General features: G+C 31.8%; 1 protein-coding gene across 10 annotated transcripts in view; it reads right to left on the minus strand.

Moving 5' to 3' along the window:
- Relch (RAB11 binding and LisH domain, coiled-coil and HEAT repeat containing) overlaps positions 1 to 16,668 on the minus strand; it is a 99,188-nt gene that overhangs the window by 47,413 nt on the left and 35,107 nt on the right. For 6 of the 10 annotated variants that reach the window (XR_013429510.1, XM_021724948.3, XM_021724947.3 and 3 more), the window contains 4 exons: positions 15,263 to 15,358; positions 15,090 to 15,113; positions 6,744 to 6,856; positions 1,147 to 1,237 (listed from right to left, as the gene is read on the minus strand). Coding sequence is in view for 9 of the 10 variants with exons in the window: in XM_021724948.3 (XP_021580623.2) it covers positions 1,147 to 1,237; positions 6,744 to 6,856; positions 15,090 to 15,113; positions 15,263 to 15,358 (324 nt within the window). In the remaining variant the exon portion in view is untranslated. The remainder of the gene's footprint in view (positions 1 to 1,146; positions 1,238 to 6,743; positions 6,857 to 15,089; positions 15,114 to 15,262; positions 15,359 to 16,668) is intronic. The other 4 variants (XM_021724949.3, XM_005323012.5, XM_005323011.4 and 1 more) reach the window with 2 other exon arrangements.

Raw genomic sequence — 16,668 nt, forward strand, 5'->3', positions numbered from 1 at the left:
CAATAAAAAAACTGTTAAAATGTATACATTTATAACTGTATATATAATTATAAATTCAAAGCTGCATATATTATATATCTAAGTTAATTCTGACTTTGATTAGACCTCAGCCTATATTAGTATTCACTATAATATATAGATGTATGACACTGTTAGAGGCAATTATTGCTATATGTTTTGTTCACTTAACATACTGAACCTAGTGGATCCACCATATTTAATGGGGGGAAAATGACCAAGAAATTAGGACTAGAGCTCTAAATGACTACATACATTAGTGATATTCCTGAGATCACTATTTTTCTTAAGAAACTCACTGTACTATTGTAAACAAGGCCATAAAATCTGTCTCCATAAATGAGAAATCTATCTTTTTTTTAAGGTGGAAAAATAAGGTGCTTAATGATCTAAACATCATCTAAAAAGTCAGTAATTCCAGGTTCTAAAGTAGAATGGAAATGCCAAATTCAATACAAAATTAAAGTACCGCTAATAAAATAATGAGTTAAATTATAAATACAAAAACCTCCCATATAAAAGGTCTACTCTTTATACAAATGTATCTATATTATATACAAGTATACAGTATATACAAGATACATTTCTATTTACACACACACACACACACACACACACACACACACACACACACACATTTTCTTTTTGTTTGTCCTTGAATGCATCAAGCATATTCCCATCTCAGGCCCTTTGTACTTCTTTCATCTTACTTCATTCAGATTCTTGCTTAACCATCACTTCTCTTACCGTCCATTCTAGGAAAGCATTTTTCATGTTTATCTAACCCTTCTTCTGCTTTATCATTATGGTATATTCACTACAAGATAGCATATTATTTGTTAACTCTAATCTTCCACCAGGATGTCTCTTCTGTTCACCACTATATCCCTAGTCACTACACAAATACTTAGCACTGAAATTAGTGTTTCATAAGTATTTGTTGAATGAGTGCATAAAGGAAAATATTGCAGAGCATCCTTTAGCAATTGTAAATCACTATGTTGAGATATAGAAATAGCTGCATAATTTACATTCCATAAATTTCCTAATGGCATTTAAAAACAATATAAACCTTTATAAGAAATTAGAATATAACAACTAAGGCAAAATCTAGTATAGTTAATTTACCTGCTCCCAACACTGTGGTAAGAGTTCAGCCTCTACACGTGTTGGTCCAACATGACGTGCAAATGCCACACAACCTGTCAGTATCATTTGCCTGAAAAATAGTACAAAATAAAAACAATAACAAAACCAACAACCTTGTATTTACATTAGAAAACACAAACAGGACCAAGAATTAAAAAGAGTTACTCCTAAATCTTTGTTGTATACTGAAACAGCTACTCATTTACCACAATGCCTGCAACCCACCCCTCCACTTCCAGTGGTGGAGACTAAACTCGGGGCCTTCAAACACCAGTGAGCTACACTTGCAGCCTAATCCTTGTTACTTTTATCTACATGCTTCTCCTTAATACTTATAATACCTGATGTGTCTATTTCTCTATATATATATATATATGCTTTTTAAACTTTTTTATTCCCTTCCACTTTAGGAGGGCAAATAAATTGAAGTGAATAGAAAGAAAATGTGACAAGAAAATTTCAAGCCACTTTAGATGCCTACTCCTTCATGAAAATTTCCTAATATATGACCAATATTTCCCCCACTAAATATATGTAATGTATGCTTCAGAAATATTTGATAATTTAATCAATTTTATTTTTCTTTTCTTTCTTTCTTTCTTTTTTTTTTTTTGGTACAAAGGATTGAAATCAAGGTGTTAACCACCAAGCCACATCTCCAGCCTTTTAAAAATGTTTTGAGACAGGGTCTCATTAAAGTGGCTGAGGCTGCCTTTGAACTCACCATCTTCTTGCCTCAGCCTCCTGGGTCGCTGGGATTATAGGTGTGCCAACCCGCGTGGCTGTAATCAATTTTCTTAGGATTTAAGTATGTTAAATACTTATTAGAGACTTCAAATCATCACTATCATAAATACACATAAATCTCAATAGAAAAAAACATTAGGTCCTTCAAAACAAACTTCTTAGCAAAGTAAACATTCAACATTCTAGAAAATATTTTAGTTTTGAAATATAGTTAAAATAGAAGAGGTCAGATGGCCTACAGATCACTAATAGCACTAGAAGAAAATAGCCCCCTATGACAAAGAAAACCAAGATTGCATGATTAGTAAATAACACAGGTAGAAGAAATATGGCGTCAGTTATAGTTGTTAAAAAAGAATTGGCAAGGGGCTGAGGTTGTATCTCAGTGGTAGTGTATTTGCCTAGCACGTGTAAGGCACTGGGTTCGATCCTCAGCACCATGTAAAAATAAGTACATAAAATAAAGGTATAAAAAATAAAATAAAATAAAGATAAAAAAACAAGAATTGGCAAAAGCATATTTAACATAAAAATTTTTCTTAGGATACTATCAAAGAAGCCTAAGAGTCATTAATGAAAAATAACAACAGATCATGTCAAATATACTATGCTATCTTATATTTTTTACTTTGTTTATTTGTTATTTGTTTTAGAGAGGTTATTATTAATTTATTAGTCTATTTTAGTAAACAGTCATATATTTCTGAAAGGTGAAAGCAGATAAAGAATGGTTAATTCCTGATGTAGCTTAACCTGAAGTAAAGCTAGTAGTACTTTTGGCCACTAGGTGGCACCTATAAATTTTACATGCAAAGTCTAAAAATGGACTCTAAAGACTTGGGTTTTTGCCTTGAAAATGTAGGAATAAAAACATAATATATGTATTTCATTACATATATACATAATTACATATATACATCATTATGTCCTTGCATTAAGACAAACTATTTACTGGGGTTGTAGCTCAGTGGTAGAGCTTTGCCTAGCATGTGTGAGGCACTGGGTTTGATTCTCAGCACCACATAAAAATAAATAAAGGTCCACCAACAACTAATAAAATATTAGGAAAAAAAAAAGACAAACTATTTGCCCTGTTAAAGTTTTTATAGTTGTCCTACATATGGGATACTAGGGCATAATGGGCTCAGTTACCAAGCTAGATAATGATATTTTTCAAGGAAAAAATAAAATTCTAATTTTCCTATACAGTACCACCAAACTGTTCTTAGAAAAATTTCAGATCACAATGATTGACACTAATATGGTGATTTAATTTATCTTATTCTTACTTGACTAGCACGTGAAGGCTGCTGGTATAAATTACACTTGACCCTCTCCACTTGCTCTCACATATTTTAAGAGCAGGAGAGATATCTACTATAAAAGTTTCAAAGTTAACAAGACTGTTTCTGTACTCGCTGTTGAAGAATTCCTTGTATTTTAAATTTTGAGCTTGATTTGTCTCATGGTTCACTTATTCAGATTCTCTCCAATTCTCAGAAGACATAAAAATTTTAAGTCCAAAAACCTAGTCCTAAAGGTGCATAAATCTACCAAATGATACAATTTGTTTATTATTATAAACAAAAAAGCATTTTTTTCTCATTAAGAGGGCTGGGGTTATGGCTCAGCGGTAGAGTGCTTGCCTAGCGTGTGCAAGGCCCTGGGTTTGATCCTCAGCACCACATAAAAATAAATAAATAAAATAAAGGTGTTGTGTCCAACCATAATTAAAAAAATATTTGTGCAACCCCTCATTTGCACAACTTTCCTTAATATTTAAAGGTTTTTACTCTCTGAAGTAGATATCTATTGTTGCTTGACCAAAACTCATGTCTTTTTATTCTGATGAATCATTGTGATCTGTGCCCTTCCCTCTCACTAGCTTAAGGATAACTCATCACTCAGACCTGTCTTTCCATATGAGCAAATGGTCTCAAGAATAATCAAAACAAAACACTATCCTTCTAGCACAATGTAAATGGTTTATGGATAACTCTATGACACAGAAATTCATATGTTATTTCTTATAAAGCATAACTATTATTCTACCAGGTTCATCTGTGAGATGCCTGGGAGAAATTGAGCATGAAAAATGAAGGTAAAGAAATATTCAAATTAGAAGTCCATAGGTAATTAATACAAGAGTGTACAAATTCAAAATGAGAATTAGAATAAGAATGAAAACACTGTAGAACCTTGTGAATGCAACAAGTGTTTCCTCTGTTAATTAAAAAAATATAAGAAATGTTTACTGTTAATTTACATGTACCTTCAAACTTCATTCATAATTAAAGAGGAACTAGGATCTCACTGTTGAGGTAGTGACTGCAGACATATTTCAGAGGATTAACAAACTTGCTCATTTTAAAACAGAAAGACTTGGATAAAATATATGGTGGTTAAGTTTGTGAAAATGTCATTATAAGGGAAAATTTTAAATGGCTGTACAGACGTTTATGAAGAAAAATTTAAGCTTTATGCATGCATTTTTATAAACTTCTATCGGATGAGGCAGTAGTTCATGTCAACATGCTTTGAAGGCTATTAATCTATTGATATAATATAACTCATGCCTTGTAAAGGCAGTTTTTCAAAACATTTTACAGAAAAATAAGGCATAATATCTTAGGAACATATACATTACATTTTAAAAGTCCATCATCATGAATAAATAGCAAGTGTTGAAGAGTTCCTGGAAATTACTAAAACCATGGACATTTGGGCAAACAATTCTTCAACCTTTCAAGTGGCCGGTGGATATAGCGGTATACCAATAATTTGAAATTTATGATTTACAACACGAATTCAATTTTTAGTAATGTCCAATCTATTAATTTGTCTTCGATGTAAATTTGAAAATATTGTATATTTTTTCTCCTTGTTATCTTCTCTTATTCTTTAAACAGTCTTTTCCATCTAAGTTTACATTTCTTTTTGTTCCCGTCTCCTGTTTTATAACAACCATGAGCTCTTGCCTCTAGAGTTTTAGGATTCCAAATAATGTTTCTTTTTTGTAATCAATTTTCAGGAAATGCTTTTAATCTGAATTTTTAGAAGAACTGCTATTTTCATTATGTAGAACTTTACAGGGCTCATGTCAATTCTGTTTACTAATCTTTAAAAGAAATTGATCCAGCTCCAGTTTATTTTGAAAGGGAGGGAGAGAGTATGACTAACAGCTTTAATTCCAATATAGCTCAGGTACATGAAACAAGATAATTTAATTTGGTTCTGCAGAATCTAGGTTTGCTTTTCTCTTTTCTCAATATCTGTATTTCTTGACAAGGATGGGAATTTATATTGTAAAAGATGAGATAATCTGGAGCTTTTATTCAACCAAATATAATGTATGAATAATTAACACCTGCTGTGTACTTCTAGGGCAATTTCTGGTCTTTACCTGGCTTTTAGGGTTTTGTAAAAGACCATATATTCCAGGATGAAAGGCACCCTCTGTCCATTTCCTTACATTTCATGTTTATTGGAAATATTAATCTGATTAAATAAAGAGGTCTGGACAATAAAGGAAGATAGAAGTAACAGGCTGCCTTACAAAAAAGAACAAATAAAAACTACTTTCATCAAAATAAAAACTAAGGATCTTAGATTGGTCTCCTTAATCCAGCCTCACTCAGTGATACTAGAGTAACAGAAAAATTTCTCACATCCCTTAAGTGGTTGTCTGTTAAACTTTTTTCTCACAAATGCTTAGTATTTATATCTTAGTTTTTAAAAATACATTTTCATGTCTTCCTAGCAAATTCCAAACTGGAAACAAAATAAAGAAATGTCAACCTTAAACCCAAAACAAAAGAAAACAAAAGCAAACCTTGCTTTCCGTTGAGAGCATTTCCTTATCATAAGAAGTAGCTTAGAATCTATAAAGGTTTTATTGCTTGCTTTTATAGGTCTTAGTACTCATTAAAAACAGTGCCAAGAACATATGTAGGCAGATAAAGTCAGGCTTCTTTGAAAAATCTCTTTCCTGGAGGAAGGTTAGTTTTCTATCTATGGAACATCACAATGCCTGAGAGATCATTGGGTATGTCCAATTTTATGCTATGTCACCTAACTATGGCTTGTTGCATTTGGAGGGGAAAAAAGAACAGTAGTTTTCTGGGCAATATGCAACTTATCTATACCACTTGTAAGGCCCCTATTAAGACCCTCATGACTGTTTGCTCCCTTTTCCTTATACTGAGGGTTTAGAGAATAATCTAATCACTAACTACTAGGAAACTCTACTAGAAAACAGCAAAGTGTTTTAGTAGAAGACAGAATTTTCAGATAAAAAAAATAAATATCCTGCAGTGTTCAAGGGAAAATATTTATATTTTTAAAATAAACATTCATATTTTTAAAATAAAATTTCACTAAAATTTAGGACAATTTCAATGTGAATTAGTCCTCAAAAATACAAGATAATTTAGATAATATCCATCAGAACCTGTACCTGTCTAGTGACTTTTAGAAACGTTAACTTTAAAAAGTTATTTTTGCTTTAGGTTTTATTTATTATACGTAGGAAAAATTTCTCAGAGAATTCTGCATTATCTTTTTGTTTGTTGTCATAAATTCCAGATTTCCTTAAAAAAGAAAATGGGAAGGGAAGGTAACTTGATATTGGACATTATGCTTAGAAATGCATTTTTTAGAATTTGAAACTATCAATGAGTGATACCAGGAATGTGAAAGCTCCAATGCCACTAGAACAGATAGAGGGAAGGAAAAAAGGCATTTAGATTAAAATGCCCATCTTGTTGACAAATTAGAAAAGTGAATAGTTCAATACTGTATTTATTTCCCAAAGAAGTAGTCACACCCACCTTTGTTCATCATCTGGTCTCTTGATCAAATTGAAAAGTATGTGGAGAAGCTGATCTCTTTCTTTAGGCTCAGGATGTAGACATGCTGTACACAATATGAGGGGGATCAACTCCTGAAGAAATATGAAGGTAGAAAATTTCAAAATGAAAATACACTGCAAAATGTTCTTAAAGGATGTTTAAACATCAACATAAAAAAGAGTAAATTTTAATTTTCTAAGTTTGATAATTTGAAACACTGAAAACATTAAAACATACTTATGCTGGTTTTGGAAAGCATAAATAATAATGTAATAAAGTTACATAAGAGTCAACTAACCTTGTTATTTTATCCAGTAATTCCCAAGGTTCCACTAGTTCTTTACACTAAATAACTTTCCATCATTTGACAAGCAGATATAGTAATTTTAAATGTGAAACTTTTTTTAAGTGAAACTTGCAGAAATTCACTATACTTCAAAACTTAAAAAGATAACAGAAAATAAAAACAACCCTCCCTGCATCCACAAATATAATGTATCTTCCTTAGGATTAAATAGAATCTAACAATTTTAAACCCTTCATATCTAATCCAATGGCTAATTATAAACATCATTTCTGAGTTGGAGGGGTAGCTGGCTCAGGGGCAGAGTGCTTGCCTAGCATGCTAGAGGCTCTGGTTCCATACCTAGCACAGGAAAAAACAAAAATCAAAACAAAACACCTCCACAGGTTGTTAAATCTTCTCAGCATTTAATAGCACAGAATATCAGTAGAAATAAGTTAAACTATAAATTTTTAAACATATTTTGTACATTGTACCATATGTTCAACATGCAGAGGTAAATTCAACATTTTGTAAGAATGTAATAGCCAAAAGTTTACTTCTCTCTTTCACACAAATATTTGAAACTAAGGTTATTTCACATTTTAATCAAATTAAGATAAAATTCTGAACACTGAATACATTAAAGTGTATTAATACTTTTAATTTTGGAGTGGATTTTCAAATCTAATGGGAATAAAAGTCCAAAAGTGATAAAATATTTTTGGAAACAAATACTCTAAAAATAATACTTTGAAGCTATTTTTAAGTAAACACTATAATGTACTAAGGAGAGAATGATATAAACCCAAGAAAAATATGATAAAAGTTTATACTTTAAGAAGTATTTCCTCATTTTGAAGATGCTTGCTTAGATAGATGATATAATTTTTCAAGTTGATTATTAATCCTAAAGGCATGACTACAAGGCCCTTTCCATTGTTTCTGAAGCCTTTATATATTATGTTATAACTATATGGTTTAAATCTTAAATTTATGGTACAAAAGAGGAGATACACAAGTAGTAGAAGAAATTGAAAACTATTGTTTTGTCATTTCCAATCTTCCTATTTGTAAGCCTTTGTAGGTTCCAGATTACAAAGTAACTGAAAAGGGAAAAAAAATAGGAAAAATAATTTTGGACTGAAATGAGGAAGAGTATATGGATATGTTAAAACTAATATTTTTGCTGGGTATGGAGGTGCACACCTGCAATCCCAGTGGCTTGGAGGCTAAGGCAGGAAGATCACAAGTCCAAAGCCAGCCTCACCAACTAGTAAGGCCCTAAGCAACTCAGCAAGACCCTGTCTGTAAATAAAATATAAAAAGGGCTAGAATGTGGCTCAGTAGTTAAATGCTCCCTGGGTTCAACTCCCAGTACCTACCAACCAACCAACCAACCAACCAACCAACCAACACCCCACAAACAACAACCACCACCACTTAATATTTTCACTAGATACTTAATGTGATGCTTGCTGGATTAGTCCTGATATTGTAGGGTAAAATAAAACTTTTATAACATATTAAATATTTTGTCTGATTTGTAAGTTTAACAATATTAGGGTTAAGACCATTAATACCAAGGACTATTCTTAGTTGATTCCATTTAGGCTGCTGAGACCCAATGTGACTAATGAGAGAACTAACACAAAGTATTAAAAGGGTGTGGTTAGAGTATTAACCTTAAGGATGAAAAGGAGTTTTTCTGGAAGCACCAACTAAAAGAGAAATTATTCTGATGCCTGAAAATCAAAAGGAATGTAAAAGTTTTACTTATATTTACTCTTTATGTCAGATCTTTCTCTCCTGATAATTTTCTTGTTTCCTCCTAAACTCTCTACTTTCTTATTATCCCTACATGTATACTTAAAATATTTTTTTCATTCTCCCCTAGTTCATTATTCTTTAAAGATAAAATTATAAATAAAAGATATTTACTATAATTGCACATACACAGTTTAAAACATGTAGTAGTAGTGTTTTAGCTTTATCTAAAAAATAAGCATAACAAAATAATTTTTTTGTTGTTTATTCTGTACGTCTTACATTTTATTTTATCATGAGGCTCAGTAATCCTTAATCAAAAGGAAGGTTTAGTGTCCTGTGTTAATACCGACAATCTTGTAACTGGAATATGGCTACACATGTGCAAAATTGAGATCACTGGCCCAGGAACTAGAAGAGCTTCTGTATTGGTACACTACTTAGAACCTGAGAATGTAAGGAAATGCAAAAACTTAGTTTCCTCAAGTGAAACATGTAGGAATTAAGATTAGTGTAGAAATGAAAAATATTTCAAACACATGCAGCAATTTTCTTAATCTATTGCTGTTAATTTTTCCTTATGAAATTAAAGTTGGCCTCAAAAAGCCTCAACACAGAACTTACCAAAGCCCTTCTCAACTATCTATTTTTATCATTTTCACTCTGTTTATAAATTTATGGATTTGAATCCATCTGTTTCCTTTGGTTTCGTCTCTATTAGAAACAATCTATCATCTTTTTAAATTTTTTTTAATATTTATGTTTTTAGTTGTAGTTGGACACAATATCTTTATTTTATTTTTATGTGGTGCTGAGGATCGAACCCAGTGCCTCACACATGTAAGGCAAGTGCTCTACCACTGAGCTACGGCCCCAGCTCCCTCTATCATCTTTTAAAAAATGGTCCCTGAATTTTCTTCAAGACAACTGATAAGTGTTTTAAAAATGCTTCTGTGACATTAAATATAAAAGAAACATATTGAAACTAGAGCAATGTAAGATATATCTGATCCTTTTTAATATCTATTTAAGATATATTTAAATCCTTTTTAATGACAAAAATCCTTAAGCCTATTAGATTTAATGCCCCATGTAATGTTAAACAATAACAATAATACTCTAATGGTAACATTGGATCCAAAAGTAATTTTTTCTCTCACATATGAAAAGTTGTATGTCCACATTTAGAGGTAATAAGAATCTTAAATATTTTAAAATGAGTTTTTCCCATCTGGATAGTAATCAATAGTATGTACAGAAGTGAAATACAAAACTGACTGCCCTCTGATAATTAGAGAAGAAATCAGTGTGATAATCCTATTATATATTTTCTAAGACTTTTAGAATTAATTAATGGGATTATTAGGATTTTGCACTTTATTTAAGTAAATAACATTAGTTGCAATTCATTTGGGTTTTGCAATTTTAATAACAAATCTATTTTTCTCTACTTGAAGGATCTCCTGCCTCTCAAGTCCCAAGCTACCCACTGAATTTTACAGAGTCAGTAGGAAAGCCCTATAGCATATTAATATTAATCTTATGAGTGAAACAATTTCTAATGAAATGTCTTTAGAGATAGCAAATCTCTTTAGAAATATTTACACGATTGTATAACTATTTTTATTTAACTTCCTTACTCTTGTAACAAACTTCCAAAAAATTTCCTATGTACAGTCTATTTTCCCAAGATATTATTATTTGAGGGTTTTAAAGTTAGGCAAAAAAGTCACCTGAGAACATAAGATTGTTGTGTGTTTCTAACACAAAAGCAGGAGGAAAAAAGCATGTAAAACAAAACGAATGATTAAATACTAAGGGGCAGGGGAAAAATGAAGTAAATAGATCAAATCAATGATCAGCTTTCCCAACAAAGTCAGTCTGATCAGATGGCTTCAGTGGTGACTTTCAAAAAACATTCCAAGAAGTAGTAACACCAATTCTACTCAAACTGATAAAACTGGAAGAGGACAGAACAATTCCTCCACATTCTATGAAGATAATCTGAACCTTATAACAAAGCTAGACAAAAATCCAACAAGTAAACTATAAATCAGTATCTCTTACATATAATCAAAATGGATCAACAAAATACTAACATCAAATCCAAAAGCATATAAAAAAATTTATAAATCTTGACTACATGGATATCCCAACAATGCAAAGGTGGCTCAACATAATAAGATTTAATCAAAATATTATTAACTTCTCAACAGATCCTGAAAAAGCATGTGGCAAAATTCAATGCCTTTTCCATGACAAAAACAATCAATAAACCAGGAAAAGAAGGGAACTTCCTTAATTCCATAAAGGCATTTATAAAAATTCTAGAACTAACATCATACTGAATGGTTAAAAAAAACCGCACACACACAAAAAGTATTCCTCCCCTCAGATCAGAATGAGAAAAGGATATCTGCTTTCCGAAATCAAGGCTATTCAACAATGTACTGGTACAATAAAAAGCAAGGGGGAAAAAAGCTATTCAAATTGAAAAAGAAACAAGTAGGGGCTGGGGATGTGGCTCAAGCGGTAGCGCACTCGCCTGGCATGCGTGCGGCCCGGGTTCGATCCTCAGCACCACATACCAACAAAGATGTTGTGTCCGCCGAGAATTAAAAAATAAATATTAAAGTATGTGAATCTTATAATACACAAATATCTACTATATTTCTTATACACCAGCAATGAATAACCTGAAAAGGAGATTATGAAACCAACGTCATATACAGTATCACCCAAAAGAATAACCAGGAATAAATTTAATCAAGTGAAAAATTTGCACTTTTTCCCCCTCTTTGCTTTGGAAATGTCCAATGATCCATTTTGCAAAAATGCAAAGTTGAGCTTTAAATTTATACAGAACTGAAGAATCCTCACACAAACAATATTGAAAGAAAGAAAAAATTAGAGAAATTCATACTTCCTAATTTTAAAACTAACAACTACAGCAATCAAGAAAGTATAGGAGTAGCACAAGGATAGATATACAGACCAATGGAAAAAACTGAAAGTCCAGAAATAAACAATATATAGCAAACTGATTTTTGAAAAAAGTGGCAAGAACTCAACAGGGAAAAATTTATTTCTATTGAATACAGAAACAACAACTGGATAGCTAATGTTAAAAAGAATAAACCTGTATCCTTACTCTCTATATAAAAATTAACACAAAGTGGACAAATGATCTAATTAATACAACTAAAACTATATAATTATTAGAAGAAAGCACAGAGTATGTATTCTTGGCCCTAGATTTTGCAGTGAATTCTTAGATTTGACAACAAGAGAAAAAACAATAGAAGAGAACATATATAAATCAGACTTCATAAAAATAAACATTTGCCCATCAAAGAATATTATCAAGAATGTAAAAATAGGAGAAAATATTTGCAAATATTTGCAAATCATACATGTGATAAGGGTTTCATATCCAGAATAAAGAATTTTTATAACTCAAAAATAAGACAAAAGCCCAGCATGATATGCATGCCTGTAATCCCAGCATCTTGGGAGGATGAGGTAGGAGGATTGCAAGTTCAAAGCCAGCCTGAAAAACTTATCTAGACATGTCTCAAAATAAAAAATAAAAAGGACTGAGGTTGTGGCTCACTGGTTAGTGTCCCTGGATTCAATCCCCAGTAACCCCCACCCCTTGAACAAAGAATCCAATTAATAAAATTATCAAAGGACTTGAAAAAATACACCTTCTAGAAGTCAGTAATATTTTGTTTGGAACAGTTGTGAAAGGATAGGGGAAACAGAAAGCTTTCATTGAGTTACATGAAGTGAATATATTACTTAATCAAAACCATATACACTGTTTCTAATGCTTTATGTAATCAGCTAGGATATTATTATGCCCTTTAGTTTGCTGATGAACCTTAAAAACAACAACAAAAAACAGGAAACATTTTAACCATACTAACATATCAATAAAAAGGCTTATGCTGACAGGGGGTATATGAAACGTAATAAGAAAAAAATCTAAAATATTAATCCTTCAACACAAGACGGGCTTTTTTTTTTTTTTTTAGAGAGAGAGAGAACTTTTTTAATATTTATTTTTTAGTTTTCCGAGGACACAACATCTTTGTAATGTGGTGCTGAGGATCGAACCCAGGCCGCACGCATGCCAGGCGAGCGCACTACCGCTTGAGCCACATCCCCAGCCCCAAGAAGAGCTTTTTAAAAAATGTAGATTTAAGAAGTTGGGGTCAAATATTAAAAAGTAATTCAAGGAATGTAATGAAACAAAACTTCCACTCTTTTTTTTTTTTGTAGTGCTGGGAATTGAACCCCCCAGGGCTTTTTTTTTTTTTTTTTTTTAAAGAGAGAGTGAGAGAGGAGAGAGAGAGAGAGAGAGAGAGAGAGAGAGAGAGAGAGAGAGAGAGAGAGACTTTTTAATATTTATTTTTTAGTTCTCGGTGGACACAACATCTTTGTTGGTATGTGGTGCTGAGGATCGAACCCGGGCTGCACGCATGCCAGAAGAGCGTGCTACCGCTTGAGCCACATCCCCAGCCAACCCCAGGGCTTTCTATGTGCTAAACACATAAGGTCTCTCTCTCTTTTTTATTTTACTTTTTTCTTTTCTTCTTCTTTTTTTTTTAGTTGTAGTTGGACACAATATACCTTTATTTTATTTATTTTTATGTGGCGCTGAGGATCGAACTCAGTGCCTCACGCATGCTAGGCAAGTGCTCTACTGCTGAGCCACAACCCCAGCTCTTGGTTTTGTCTTTTTATGCCCAGGGACAGGTTTTAAACCAGACCAAGATAAACTTCATTGTTTAGCAATTTAATTTTGAGAGAAGATAACTTTGTTTTATTACAAATGGCTAATTTTAAGATAAATAGGACAAGAAACAAATAACTATATAAATAAAAATTATCAGTTCTTCATGAAGTTATAATTATGTACTTTTTAAACATTAAATACTTAAAAATCAGCCAGAAAAGTAAACATACCTCAAAGTAGATATATGTATGTGTATGTGAGTATATACAGATCTATATATATGTATTATATAAATTATAATGTGTCTGATTACCAATGATGCAAATTTATAAACATTTCATGCAGTTCAATCAGAATTTAGTGCTAGTCTTTTATGATAATATGGAAAACTAAAATAAAAAAGCTAAAACTTCATCTCATAATTAGGTTTCTGTGATTTAAAGATATATTAAGAAAACATAGTAAAAGGGATGCAAACATTAATGCATGGTTATGTTACAAGCTGAAAAAGAAAAAGAAGCTCAAACATCATTCTGCCAGGCAGAACTGCAAAACAATCTGAAATTGGACACTGATCCTTCAAGACAGAAAACACCCATAATTCTTATTATCTTACTGCTTTTAAATGATTACATAAAAATAAAATGACCAGCACAAATAGTTTTTTAACCTCTTGGAATTAAAAAATAACTATAAGAATAAAAGCTTTTAATACTCTACATTTAAATTTTCTTAAGGATCAGTACAAATTTCTTCTGCTAAATGGATAACTAAGGATGAGCTTTAAATGGGTTTTGCCAATGCATCATGTACCTATCATACTGTAGGTCCCATGAATTATAAGTAAAATTAGAGGTAAATATTAAGAAACTTATGTTCTAAAATAGTTAATCCATTTATAATAAAAAATTTGTGAACTGGAAATTTATCTCTTAAACTGAATAATTTCAAGACACAATTTATTAGCAAATAAATAATCTACTGTCATTTAAATAAGATTACAGATAATTCTCATTAATCTTTTATTGGTTAAATGATTTATAAATGTAACTATGAAAATAACTTCCTAGAAAGTTTTTAGACTATATGGAATAAAATATATACCTGTAATTGTACCTTATTTATTTAAGGAATCTATTAACAAGTTATCCACAAGGTAAAATCTAAAGGTATTTAAGTCATTACAGTCAGTATCCATTCTATCTATCCTATCACTATAATTATTCTGTCACTATCATGTGTTACTGGCAAAAACACATAATAAAACTAACATTTATAATAAGTAACTACAAGTACATCTGAGGAAAGAATTACATAATTATTAGCCCCTGTTAATTTTCAATACTTAACAAGTACATTATAATAGCAGAAACAAATTAGTCAACTGGTAATGTGTGTGTGTGTATATATATATATATATATATAAAGTGTTCATGACACATAAATGGACCTACAGTAATAGTGTTGCAGAAGCTAATAATGCTTTAAGCAAAATTGGGAAAACACGAATACCATGCAGTTTTACTGAACTCACCTGACAGAGGTGTAAAACCATTCTCTAGGAGCAGAGATGCATGCACAAAAGTAAGAATATGATTGCAAGTAACAGACTTTAACAAAATAAAAATATAACACTAAACTTCAAAAATGACAAAAAATGGACAACATGATGGCATTATTAAGGTGAAAATACTTGATGTGTTTTACCTCTCTCTTTGCCAACAGTACATTAGGAACAATGTGTGGCAGGCAGCGTCCCAGCATTAACATAACACTTTTTTCACTGTCTGCAATCCGAGACACCTACAAAACCAAATAATTAAAAAAATGTTGACAGTGGAAGAATTCTGGGCAAAGGGCTGCGGTTGTGGTTCAGTGGTAAAACGCTTGCCTCACATGTATGAGGCACTGGGTTCAATCCTCACCACTATATAAAAATAAATAAATAAACTAAAGTTATGGTGTCCATCTACAACTAAAAATAATAATAATAATAATCAAAAAAGAGTACGTTAAAAATAATTTGGATACTGCCACCTCTGTTCTGAATACACATTCCAACATTATAACTTATGGTAATAAAGACCACAACAACATTGACCCCAAATGGCATTAACGTTTTTTGGGCCAGAGATGAATTAAAGGGGGCACATTGGATACAAGGAATAACTTTATTTATTTTACAGTGCTAGAAGGAAGAGCTTTTTTTTCTTCTTTTTGTTCGTGTTCCTGGGGATTGAACCTAGGGCCTTGTGCATGTAAGGCAAGCACTCTATCAACTGAGCTATATCCCTAGCCCAAGGAAGAGCTTTTAATGTTCTATAGCACGATGGGATCAGTATGGTGGACAACAATTAACTGAATATTTCAAAGAGCTATGATTTTGCATGTTCCAATACAAATAAATATAAATGTCTGAAGTGAGAGACATATCAACTACACTAATCTTATCATTACCCGGTATTAATGTACTGAAATGTCACAACATACTCCATAAATATGTGTAATTACTATGTGCCAATTAAAAATAAAAATGTTTAAAAGATAAAATAAAATAGTAGTAAAAAAATTAGGGTGAAGCCACAGAGGCCTATCAGGCTTTAATTCTGGCAACAAGTAGGGATTGCATAGGTTTGGGGTTGTTTATGTTTTTATCCCTGAAATATACGACTGCAATCACTATCCAGGAAGTTTGTACAATAAAGCTGCATATAAAATGTGGTCCAAGGAAGCTGATATACTCTTTTTAAAAAAATATTATTTTTTAGTTGTAGTTGGACAATACCTTTATTTTATTTATTTATTTTTATGTGGTGCTGAGGATTGAACCCATAGTCTCCCACATGTTAGGTAAGCATTCTACCACTAAGCCACAATCCCAGCCCAAGGAAGCAGACATAATCTTATAATGAAGATTTCCAGAGTGCAACCAAACCATCCTCTAGCTGTTTGATATTCCCAGAGATAATCTAAGATACAGCCCATGAAAGGACAAGTGAAATCAACTAAAAAACAGCTAGAAGTGAATACAAAGATGGGGAACAGAGGGGAAAGCTCTCAAAATGAGTCCACAACAATTATAAGAGAAAAACAGTTATGATAGTTAACAAACT

The sequence above is a fragment of the Ictidomys tridecemlineatus genome, chromosome 13, assembly GCF_052094955.1.
Source record: "Ictidomys tridecemlineatus isolate mIctTri1 chromosome 13, mIctTri1.hap1, whole genome shotgun sequence".
NCBI classification, from domain to species: domain Eukaryota; kingdom Metazoa; phylum Chordata; class Mammalia; order Rodentia; family Sciuridae; genus Ictidomys; species Ictidomys tridecemlineatus.